Genomic DNA, 11,780 nt, shown 5'->3' on the forward strand with positions numbered 1-11,780 from the left:
AACGTAGGAGCAATAGGCTACACTGTATAACGTGGGCGTGTAGGAGGCCTTACCAGCTAACTTTGTTTCAGTACACTCTGTTTGCACAATGACAAAATCACCTACCACTGCGTTACCAAGAACACTTCCCCACTGTTAAGTGCTGCACAACTATGTTATATTGTAAAAAAGCTTCTTGTATTTATTTAGCAGAATCCATGCATAAAAATGCCCATATTAAAGTGGTTTGTAATGGGAAAAGCTGCAAAACAGAGGGAATAAATTGTCACATACACACAAAAATACTACCAGTATGTAGCCGTGAAAATAAAAACACTACATTTACATGCTTCTACTTGTAACTACCTATGACAAGTTTATAGCCATAGTGTTGAGCGAACCATAAATACAATAAACTACCCAGGCAATGGTTTATCAAATTCAACATACATGTACATAAACTAACATTTCAAAGAGTGAATACAGCCCCAAAAGAGAAGAGTGTTATCATTGGGAGAAAGCAACAGGATAGGATCAGAAAAGACACTGGCAAAGTTAGCAACACTGGCACCTTAGTTCTAAAATTCCCAGTCGGTTCCCACGTGAGTGGAGTGTTGCTCACTCATGTGTTAGACCTACTCATGCATCAAAATCAACAGTCTCCTCAACAACATCCTATGTGTGTGAAGTAAGAGTGTTCTGTGTCTTTAGCAAAATAACGTCTGCAAACACCGGCACAGCTCGGCCCACCTCCCTCCCTCCCCTACACCGCGCCACCTGCCTTCCATGTCCCTGAAGTGACGCAACCACTTCCGCCGCCGCCTCTCCAGCCCCGCCAACCTCGGCGGAAGTGCCTTCCTCCCGGGTCCTCCCGCCGGCAGGGGGCTCTCCGCGGCGTCTAGTGCCACGAAGACCTCCCGCCTGGGCTGTCCCGACGGCGCCTGTTAGTTTGGCCCTGGGGGAAAAAAGGCTTATTATCGCTTTCAGCTAGGAAACAGGAGCACAGGCATCTCGGTCGGGACGATGGTGTCCAAACGCAGCCGCCGCTCGGCGCCCGCATGATCGCGCCCGGACGCGGCGGCGGGCGGGAGTCAGGCGCGGTGCGGGCAGCCCCGCGGCGCCCGAAGGCCCCGGCCCGCTTCCTCCTGCGAAGACGTAGCTGCGGGTGGCTGTGGTGCTGGCGTCCAAGATGTCGACCAAGAATTTCCGAGTCAGTGACGGAGACTGGATTTGCCCTGACAAGAAGTGAGTTCCCGAGGGGGCCCCGATTGAGCCGGGGCGTCTCGGGGGGGCTTTCCGACGCCGGCGCGGCGTATTCCGTTTCTGCGGGCTCCTCGTGCCGACGCCGGCGGGAGGCGGCGAACCGCCGGCGCCGTGCGGGACGGAGGCTGCGGGTCTCGCCGCGGGAGGGTCTCTCGGGGCGCCTTTGTTTCCGCGCTGTGGCCGGCGTGTCCTCGCCGTCCTGGCCCCGGGCCGCCGCTGTCCGGGCGTGCGACGCGGCCGCCTTCCGCCCCCGCCCCCACCGCGCCGGCGGGTCTCGGCGCCGAGGACGTCCCCGGGTCGGCCCGGCTCGGGGGACCCCCACGTGACTCTGCAGAACTTTATTCCGGTTCTGGTAAGGCGGCGCCTTCCCGCAATCGCCCCTTAGTCGCCTTGTGTTGTTTTTCTGGTTAAACTTGTCTACCGTGCTGTTTTTTCCCTTCCCCAAGCCTTAGCCCTCTTGGGTCTGGAAGTCCCGACGTCTTTCGGTCGTTGACCTTTAGCTTCCCCACGTTAACTGGGCTTTTTGCCACCTCGGGGCAGAGCGGGAGGCCTGCGGCGGAGTCGCACGCGTGGGGCGGCCCTGCGCTCTGACGCTGTTGCTGAAGCCAGCGCGCCCCGTGCAGTTGTTGGGCCTCACCGGAGGCAGCGCAGACGCGTGTAGGTATTTAGAGATGCGTGGAAAACAGCCCCTTTTTGTTTGTTTTTTAATTTTCGTACCTAAGGCAGTCGAAGATACAGAGCTTGTGGTAGGAAAGAGCAGAAATTCTGGAGCATACCCGGGTTCACTTTCAGGCCTGTTACTTGCAGACCACGTCACTAAGTACATAATTTTGCTGAAAAATAGGAATAAAATTGCTCCCTTAAAACGAATCCGTGAAATAACACGAGTGGCGAGCGTAGAGCTGCGAAGTGCAGCAAGTACTTCCGGATTGGTCCCTGTGGGTGTTGAGATGACCCGAAGGAACCCAGAGCTGACGCAGGGAAGGGAACTCAAGTTGTGTGTCCGCAGTGGGCTCTGCCGAGTGAGACCCTGCCGAAACCTGGGGAGGTTTAAAACAGCAGCTTCTGACTCTCACGCTGCTGATCGCCTGTAGAATAATGCACTTCTGTCTGTCCACAACGTTGCGGGCAGACGGTAGGAGAGGGGGTTTCAACTTGTTTGTAAGAATAGCTTGTTGGCTCTACCATATGTATAAAGCCAGGGGACAGCAGCGCTTAAGGTTGTGAGGAACATGTTTTCAGGAGGAAAAAAACAAAAATCATTTGGAATGTTTCTCTTAGTGTCATCCCATTCTTCACATCTATATTTCATACTAATGTAATGTTTTAAAACTCGAGTTTTCAAATTTCAAGCTTTACATGTTGTTTAGAGCATTTAAAAATGCTTTAACTGGGCGGCGCCTGTGGCTCCAAAGGGTAGGGTGCTGGTCCCATATGCCGCAGGTGGCGAGTTCAAACCCAGCCGCGGCCAAAAAAAAAAACTAAAAATGCTTTAACTGCACGTGTCGTTCTAAGATCACATAAGTGAACCTCTATTTTTGAGTTTTGTGTTGAGTAAGGTGATAGATACTGTACTGTTCCATGTTTTGACGTTATTGGCTGTTGTGTCACTTTTTTCAGCTAAGTGTCAGAGGTTTGATGAACACATTATATAACTCAGAATTATTGAACTTTTTATATTTTTAATCAGTACCATCCCATCTACTATCTGTAAAAAGGGCATTTCTTTAACTTTTTCCCCGTTCACTTCTAGGGTTTTATAATTTTTGGAATACACATTTTTTATAATATCAAATTTTTGTATATTTTTACTTTCTATACTGAGAGTTGCTTTGGAGTTTTTTTAAAACCCCTTGGTGTCTTGTCAGTAATTATTGAAGTAGAGTCAAATCTCGTGTTAACTCTGCAAAGGATTTTCATTATAATTAATGATATGTGTTGATTTTTTTTTCCTACTGGATTATGAGGAGTTTTTATAGTTAACTTTGACATTAACATAACTAAAATAAATCAGAAGTTCTGTATTCCAGATACATGAGGATACATTAAGATGCTGCTATAAATGCTTCTCATTTCATTTTCAGATGTGGAAATGTAAACTTTGCTAGAAGAACTAGCTGTAATCGATGTGGTCGAGGTAAGTGAGAAAAACTCTGTTAATATTTTATATACAGTTCTTTTTTTATTTCTTCCAATTCATGTTGCACTATTTTTATATTTTTCAGAGAAAACAACTGAGGCCAAGATGATGAAAGCTGGGGGCACTGAAATAGGAAAGACACTTGCGGAAAAGAGCCGAGGCCTTTTTAGCGCTAATGACTGGCAGTGTAAGACGTATGTGTTTGCAATACTGTCTATTTTTCTTCCTTAGTAATATATCCGACCACTGCTGGATATGTCAAAAGTTAATTTTATAAACGCTCATTCATCACATTGATAAGCCAGGGTAATCCTATAAATCAAAGGTCTGTTGATTATTATTCAATGTCTCATATTTAAGAGTAGTATATAAAGAAATTTTAAATTTTTTGCTGTATTTCTAATGGTAATCACGGATAACAAATCTTTTCAAATTTTTCACTTCTTGTTATTAATATGAAATATACTGCAAAATTCATTTGCCTATTTGCAAAGAAATGTTAGGACAGTAAGTTGCATACCATAAATATTCCTAATTAGACAAATTTCTTAAAATTTTTGATTTTCAACTTTAGGTTTAATTCTGTATTGATTTTTTTTCCCCATCTTTTTTCTGTGTGGATGAATCATATACTTGTGAAAGGGTTAAATCACAGAACAATCTTGTATAAACTTCTGATCCTATAGATACTGAATTTGTTTTGAAAAATTTCCCAGCAACAGATTAAGTCACTGGATTTAGTATACTGTGAAATTCAGTGCTTCCCTAAAAACACAAACAAAAGAAAACTTTTTGAGGTGAATTCAAAGAATGAGAAATTAGTGGAAACTTTAAAGTGATTCCCCCTCCCCTTTTTTATCTGGTAAGGCCTCAGAATCTCACTACAGATTGAATATCCCTTAAATGAAGTGCTTGGAACCTGAAGTGATTGGGATTTCAGGTATATTCAGAATTTTGTTTGGCATCCCTAATCCAAAAATTTATCATACTCTAGTGAGCATTTGCTTTGCGTGTTATATCAATGGTCAAAAAGTTTTGGATTTTGGAAGATCTCAGATTCTCATTTTTCTCAGAATTACAAAAGCACATCATAGTATAGGAATTTGCTTCTCTGCTTAATAGTTTAGTCTGTAGGAACCCACATTCTATCTTCAAATCAGTGTATATTTTCTTCATTTGCATTACTAAGTATACGTGATAACAATTTTATCCTGGTTTTTCTTTTAAATTTCTAAACTGTCTAAAATTTTAGTATTTTTCTAGTTCTGTGTTACAGCCTATTAATTTGACATTTCTCATTTAAAAGTTGCAGTAATGTGAATTGGGCCAGAAGATCAGAGTGTAACATGTGTAATACTCCAAAGTACGCTAAATTAGAAGAAAGAACAGGTAAGATATAACCACATTTTAACTAAATGATTAAGAATTAAAAATTGAATTGATCATAACAGCACAGAAATAATCGAGGATTCTGTCTGTTCTGTTCTTAATGCTTATTAGATTTTTTTTCTCTTACATCTTTCATTTCATGATTTCACAATTTATAAGGTATAATATTAACAATCTCTATTCTAACATGTGGGAACATCAGGATACTTTTAGAAATGCTTTCCTTCATCCCTTCTGTCCTACTAGTTTAAACATTTGTTATTTAATAATGATGTAGTAATTTATTTTTATTCTTTCAATATCCTTGTATGACAGAAAAGGCAAAGGTGTACCTTTTCAGGTATTTGTCTAAAGCTCAGACAGTAATTCTCAAACTCGGCTCTGCGTTAGAATCACATGAGAAACTTGATAATATAAATTCCATATCACAGAACTGTTCTTTGGGTCCCAAAAATCTGTGGGATGGTGTTTGGTAATCATTGGCCTGATTGATAGCTTACCATTGGCTTTGTGTGTTGTCAGTGGTAAACTGAGGCTGTTTACCTAATGCAGTCTGATTTTCCTGATACTAGCAGTTAGCCTAACTACATTATCTGTGTATTTCACATCTCTTTTTATCACTCAGCTACTCAGACATCAAATGATAGAAGTATTCTTTCTACATATAGTCACCCTGTCAGTCCTAGACCTGATAAACTATTCCTTGCTTTCTTTAATTTACATTCTCACATATGAGAATATTAAACCTTAATGGCCTAGATTTTCATTTTCTATTTTTCTTCTTTTTTCCTTTTTTAACCTTCAAATTCCACCTCTTATTCCAGAAGAGAAGTGATTTTTGCCTTTATACTAATTGAGTAGATTGAGGCCTTCTGACAACAGTCTCCCTGTTTTTTTCCTTCCATCCCAAGCCCTTTGATTATTCTGTCTCATTGGTCAGTTGCTTTTTCGATCTAGTTGGTAGGTCGCTTTTCTTCATGGCCACTGAATTAGCCTTGGTATTCCTCAAGGCCCAGTCCCTAGGCCCTTTTTCTTTGTTTTCTAGGTATTTTCTTGGTATGCAGTGATAGTCAAAATGTATGTGTTCAGCTCAGACTTCTTCTTTGACCCATTTATCCAGCTGCCTATTCAACAGCATTGCCATGTAAATGTCAAACTGATCCCTCACCTCCCAAGATGGCCGTCTTCCAGTGATCTCTTTCTCATGATTAGTACCACTTACCATATACTTATTACATAAGGCAGAAATCTAGATGCCCTTCTTAGCCTAGATAGCTCCTTCTTCATCTCCTCCCTCCCTAAATGGTCTTTTCCATCATCATCCTAGGCAGAGATGTCATTATGTGTCATGGAGAAATAGCTAGTCTCTGGATATACTCCTGCCCAGTTCCAGACAGAGTTTTTTTATTTCGTTTTCCAAATCAATAACTCCTTTGTTTAAAACTGTTCTGGTTGTTTTTAGGATAAAGTCTAAAATCTCTTAATAGTTCTAAAAGCTATAATTTGGAAAGGCTTTCTTTTCGCATTCTCCTTGACCTATTTAATGACTACTACCTTATCTAAAGTTTCACTGTAGGAAGAGCATTGGTCTACCAAAGTAACCTTGCTTCTTTTACTCATTATCATCTTTCTGACATTCTGGTGTCTTGAACCTTACCCTCCTTTCTGCCTGCAGGTATTTGTCTTTTTTGGTAACGGTCGAAGGTGTGAAATAACCTATTCTGTTATTCCAGTTTCTCTTCACTATTTGGAATAAAGCAGCGTAAGGTTCAGGGAAACATTTTTTAAGCTTAACATAGTAAGTGAATAAAAAAGAACCTAATTATCTTTGACAGATTAGTCTTTTTTTTTTTTTTTCTTTTTAAATCCATGAACGGTAACAGTAACAGCATAGAAACATTGTGAATAAATTCTCAGGATTTGAATTAATTGTTCATAGCATAGAATCAGAATTTTCAGTTTAGTGTATTAGTTCCTTTCCACTTTCAGCAACCCTAATCCAAGTACTCATTTTAAACCTTCAGTTTTTTTTTTTTTTTATGTTACACTGTGAGACAGTTTTGAAAACATTATCATTTTAAAACTTCCACTAAAAATCTACAGAAATTCTTGGTTACTTCGTAAAGCTTGCTAGCAAAACTCAAGATTCTTTGAATGGTGACAGTTTGTAGTGTTTTATGTATTCATTCATTAAATAAATAGTTACAGAACACTGCAGGGTGCTGAGGATACCTGGGTGAGCAGAACAGTCATACAGAGTCAAAGATTAATAGAGTCCTCTTTGAGAAAGCTATGCTTAACCTGAGAAGGGAAAGATAAGTTTCAAGCTACAGCAAACAGCTTTTGTGAAGGTTCTGAGATTTGTCAGAATTTAGCATGTTGGATAAACAACTCCTTAGCTCCAGAAAATACTTGAGAAATAGGCAAAGGCTATGTAAATCAGGTAAGGAATTTTTTTATTCTCAATAAAATGGGAAATTTCTGGAGGAAATTTTAAAGAGAGTAGCACAGTCTAATTTGTTTAAACACTGCTTTTACTTGTCTGTGAGTAGGATTGGGAGGAGATAGCAAGAGCAGAACCAAGAAAAGCGATTTTTCTGGTATTACCTGCAGTACTCCAGTCCTCTAACTTGAGCTGTCATTGGAAATAACATGCTCAAGATTTTTCATGATAGGGAACTAGTGTATTTTCCATACGTAGAAAACAAGTTCTTGAGCTGGTATGTAATCTCCATGGCCTGCATGAAAGAAAAAGAAAATAGCTTTGTGTTTACTGTGATTTTTCACTTTTAAACACGTTCACTTACATACCTTTGCAACATTACCTGCATGAATTAAGAGTTCATTTTCTAACTTTACAATTTATTTTTTAGCTCTCTTCGTATTTATCATATGTTTCAGTTGCATATTATTAAATGTGAACAGAGAACCCTACAAAAAGCCTGAATCTTGATATTAAATAGTATTGTTTTAATAAGTTTACATGCTTCCGCATTACCTCTATTTATAAAATATAAATAGTATAATTTAACAAGACACGTTTCAACATTAATAGCCTAGAGAAAACAATGCAGTTCCATTCGATCTATTTCGTTTACTTTTTCTTTTTCTTGTATCCGTTATTTCCTATCTAGATCTCATGGATTTTGTTTAAGTTTTATTTTCCACCTACTTTAAGTATTTTGAAGTTTTTACTTGGTACAAAGTACTGAAGAAAAGAGAGGATGTTATGTTAGTGTGGCTTTTTTTCCCCCAGAAAGTGAAATTTTAAAGTGATTTTTTTTAATGTGTAAGATTAGCAAATTTAAAATCATTAGTCTCAATTAAAAAAAAATACAATTTTGTTCTTATGTGTAAATCTTTTTAACATTTTGCTGACTCATGAGGTCCATAAGTCTAAGAATCACTAGCTTTATGTACTGTTACTGTTCTGGAATATGTGTTATTCTGACCACCTACCTTTTTAATTTATCAGTAGGAGACTACTCAAAAATCTCTCACCTTACTTTTTCTAAAACTAGCTCACTTTCTTTTTTATTCAGCTTTCTTCAAATGACCCGCCATTCATATTGTAAATAATGTGGAATAGTTGTGACATCAGAGAACAATGGTTTCCTAATCTTGACTACTTTTTAATTTGAAGGTTTATTGGCTCTTTCATAGAACCTGAGTGACTCTCACTATGTATTTAAAAAATAATTGCATTGGCTCAGTGCCTGTAGCTCAGTGGCTAGGGCTCCAGCCACATACACCAGAGCTGGGGGATTCAAATCCAGCCAGGACTGCCAAACAACAATGACAACTGCAACCAAAAAATAGCCGGGCATTGTGGTGGGCACCTATAGTCCCGACTACTCAGGAGGCTAAGGCAAGAGAATCCTTTAGCCCAAGAGTTTGAGGTTGCTGTGAGCTGTGACACCACGGCACTCTACCCAGGGCCTCATGGTGAGGCTCTGCTTCAAAAAAAGTAAATAAATAAATAAATAATTGTATTAACTATAACCAATTAAATCAAGGCCAGAAAGATGGCCTTTATTATGTCATTACATTTGCCTGTATGATTAGGAACTTTCCAGTACTTCAGTTCAGTAACATTTAAGTGAATCAGATTTTAAACCATCTATAATTGTTAAACAGTGAAATTTGATTCTTGGTTCTTACTGAACCCACTCCTTTCAGAAGAACTATAATAAACTGCACAGCTATAGAATATCCTTTTAAAACTTTATAGCAGAGATTTGAGGATATATTTTCCACTGGTATATTCCATGAATTGCCTAAGCAAAACAAGACATTTTGAAAATGAGAAGAGTTTACAATTACAGCCATAACGTTCCAAATAAGGTATCTGACTTTGTTCTCTTTGGTGATTTTTAAAGATTTTCTTTTAAAGATTAGTAATGTATTGGATGGATAGACAACTGTTGTTGATTAGAGTTTCTTTTTTTATGGAGGTGATTAGGGCATAATGTGTTACTGAAGTGGACTGTTGTAGGATAATAATTTTTATGTCCTCTTTTAGGATATGGTGGTGGTTTTAATGAAAGAGAAAATGTTGAATATATAGAAAGAGAAGAATCTGATGGTGAATATGATGAGGTAAGCTATATATTAGTGTTTAAATAGAATATAAATTAGAAAAATATGCTAGAAAATATCTTAAATGCAAAGGAACATTTTTAACTGTATCTTTTGTAGGTACAGTTGGAGTCTTTTATGACAACTTATCATTTTGTGGGAAATCATAACTGACAAAATATATGAAAATTCTTTTAAAGAATGTTTTAATTTTAATGCATTTTCAGCTGACAAATATTTTGAAACTTTTTCTCTAGTTTGGACGTAAAAAGAAAAAGTACAGAGGGAAGGCAGTTGGTCCTGCATCTATATTGAAGGAAGTTGAAGATAAAGAATCAGAGGGAGAAGACGAGGATGAGGATGAAGATCTTTCTAAATACAAATTAGATGAGGTACATACAGTTTCCGTCTTACTTCAACTACATCATGACAGTACTTTTGACAACCTTATTTCCTTGGTGAAGATAGATTCTGTTTTCATTTCAACAAAGGTTTTGAGCTTCCATGCTGCCAGCACTATTTTGTTCTGGAGATACAATAGTGACCAAAGCAAAGCCACCCTTATTAAATTCTAAAAGGAGCGATAAAACTAAACAAAGTAGTTTAAAGAGAAATAATGTTATGAAGGCACATGATGTGGTAACATAATTCAAAGAGCTACTTTGATTTCAGCCGATAGGAAATTTTCTGAGGAGGTGAAAGTGGAGCTGGAACTTAAATGATATGAAGGAGCCAGCAGTAAGACCTAGGATGAGAGCACATTTAGGCAGAGAACAGCAAATACAGTTCGCTAAGTAGGAAACAAAGCCAGCAACCTTGAAAAATCATCCATAAGCTAATGTGGTTAGGACAGAGGGGTGAACGAAATGGGGACAGCACCCATTCCAGGTCTGGCGATAACTTGTTTGTAGGGCAGATAAGTTTTATGGTCTGACTGTAGAACCAGATTAACGATATTATGAAGTCTTAACATGAGAAGCCCTAGAATATAACGAAAGAAATTAATGTGGGGCCATTTTTTAAGTTTTTATGCAATAGATTCATGATCTGTATCTCAGGATATTGACTGTCAGTAAATTTTAGAGAGGCAGAATGGTTTTCTAGACTTAAAGAGATGAGCTAAGATATTGTAAGATGTGTATACTAGAGAATAAAGAAGCAAAGTTTATAAGTGGTGGATTCAACTACTTTAAAGGAGGAAGAATTGAAAATTCTTGACAACTGATTTGGTGTAATGCCTTATATATGAGAGGAAGAGTGTGACTTACAGGTTTATGTCTGTGAAGTATCTGAGATAGTTACCAACATCGGTTTAACAGAGATAAAGAATTTAGTAGTTGAAATTCAGAGTTGGGAATGGGTTTGGTAAGACAATACACAAAACTGTTTATCTTTCCTACTAGGTAATTTTAATATCTAAATATAATTGAATTTCTGTTAGGATGAGGATGAAGATGATGCTGATCTCTCAAAATATAATCTTGATGCCAGTGAAGAAGAAGATAGTCATAAAAAGAAATCTAATAGACGAAGTCGCTCAAAGTCTCGATCTTCACATTCACGATCTTCATCACGCTCATCCTCCCCCTCAAGTTCAAGGTCTAGGTCCAGGTAAACGGGTACAGGTCAAGGGTAACAACAGTCAAAATGTCAGTATCTAACTTCTTTATTTATAAATTTTACTTTTCTTGACTAAATAAGCTTTTCTTTCTATTTGGAAGGTTTAATTAAAGTCACCTTTTAAAGGATTTTTTTTTTATCTTAGGGCCATGCACTTATTGTTATTTTCAGAAAAGCAAAATACTAACATAAACTTCCTTAGCCTGTTTTAGCATCTTGCTGTTTATTAAAATAGACTTTAAAACTCAATCAAATCATTCCATACACAGATATTTAATTATCTGAATAGGTTACATTTAAGAACTTCTAAGCAAATTAAGATTTGTGTTTATATTCTAGATGTCGAAGGCTAGTATAAAAATTTTCTCGGCATTCATCAGATTATTACTGCACAGTGTTTCAATAATTTACTTTGATAGTAATATTCTCTTGAAAAACTATCCAAGTGATAGCATGGACAATGAATTTTAATCGTATTTAGGAATAAAATATTAGCTAGTGAATATACTTAATTAGATTTTTGTTAATTGAGCATTATAAATCCTAGTAGCTTAAAGAAGTGCTTATAAACAATTTTAAGGTAAAAATCTTGTCTAGGTTATTTTAAGAGACATTAAAGGTGTAAATTAGATTAATGGTTTTATTTCATTTCTGATTTTTAGATTTTGGATGGACCATAGCTCTCCTTGTGACATATTTATATTTCAACAATTACATAAACCAATGATAAAATTATTATATATTCTGTCTTTAATTCTCTAAGCTTTGAGTAAGCAGAAAAACATAGAGATCAAGTATACACATGCCAGCT

The 11,780-nt window shown here is 37.8% G+C and overlaps 1 protein-coding gene across 1 annotated transcript in view; it reads left to right on the forward strand.

The window, feature by feature from the left end:
- The first annotated feature begins 691 nt into the window (after positions 1 to 691).
- The window catches only part of ZRANB2 (zinc finger RANBP2-type containing 2), a 14,730-nt gene continuing 3,641 nt past the window's right edge, over positions 692 to 11,780 (forward strand). Inside the window, exons 1-7 of the mRNA XM_012801706.2 lie at positions 692 to 1,224; positions 3,327 to 3,379; positions 3,468 to 3,576; positions 4,689 to 4,771; positions 9,294 to 9,370; positions 9,607 to 9,741; positions 10,791 to 10,960. Of these exons, the coding sequence (XP_012657160.2) occupies positions 1,169 to 1,224; positions 3,327 to 3,379; positions 3,468 to 3,576; positions 4,689 to 4,771; positions 9,294 to 9,370; positions 9,607 to 9,741; positions 10,791 to 10,960 (683 nt within the window). The 5' untranslated portion in view covers positions 692 to 1,168. The remainder of the gene's footprint in view (positions 1,225 to 3,326; positions 3,380 to 3,467; positions 3,577 to 4,688; positions 4,772 to 9,293; positions 9,371 to 9,606; positions 9,742 to 10,790; positions 10,961 to 11,780) is intronic.

Source organism: Otolemur garnettii, unplaced genomic scaffold (assembly GCF_000181295.1).
Source record: "Otolemur garnettii isolate 467f Iridium unplaced genomic scaffold, OtoGar3 scaffold00010, whole genome shotgun sequence".
In the NCBI taxonomy this organism is placed as follows: Eukaryota; Metazoa; Chordata; class Mammalia; order Primates; family Galagidae; genus Otolemur; species Otolemur garnettii.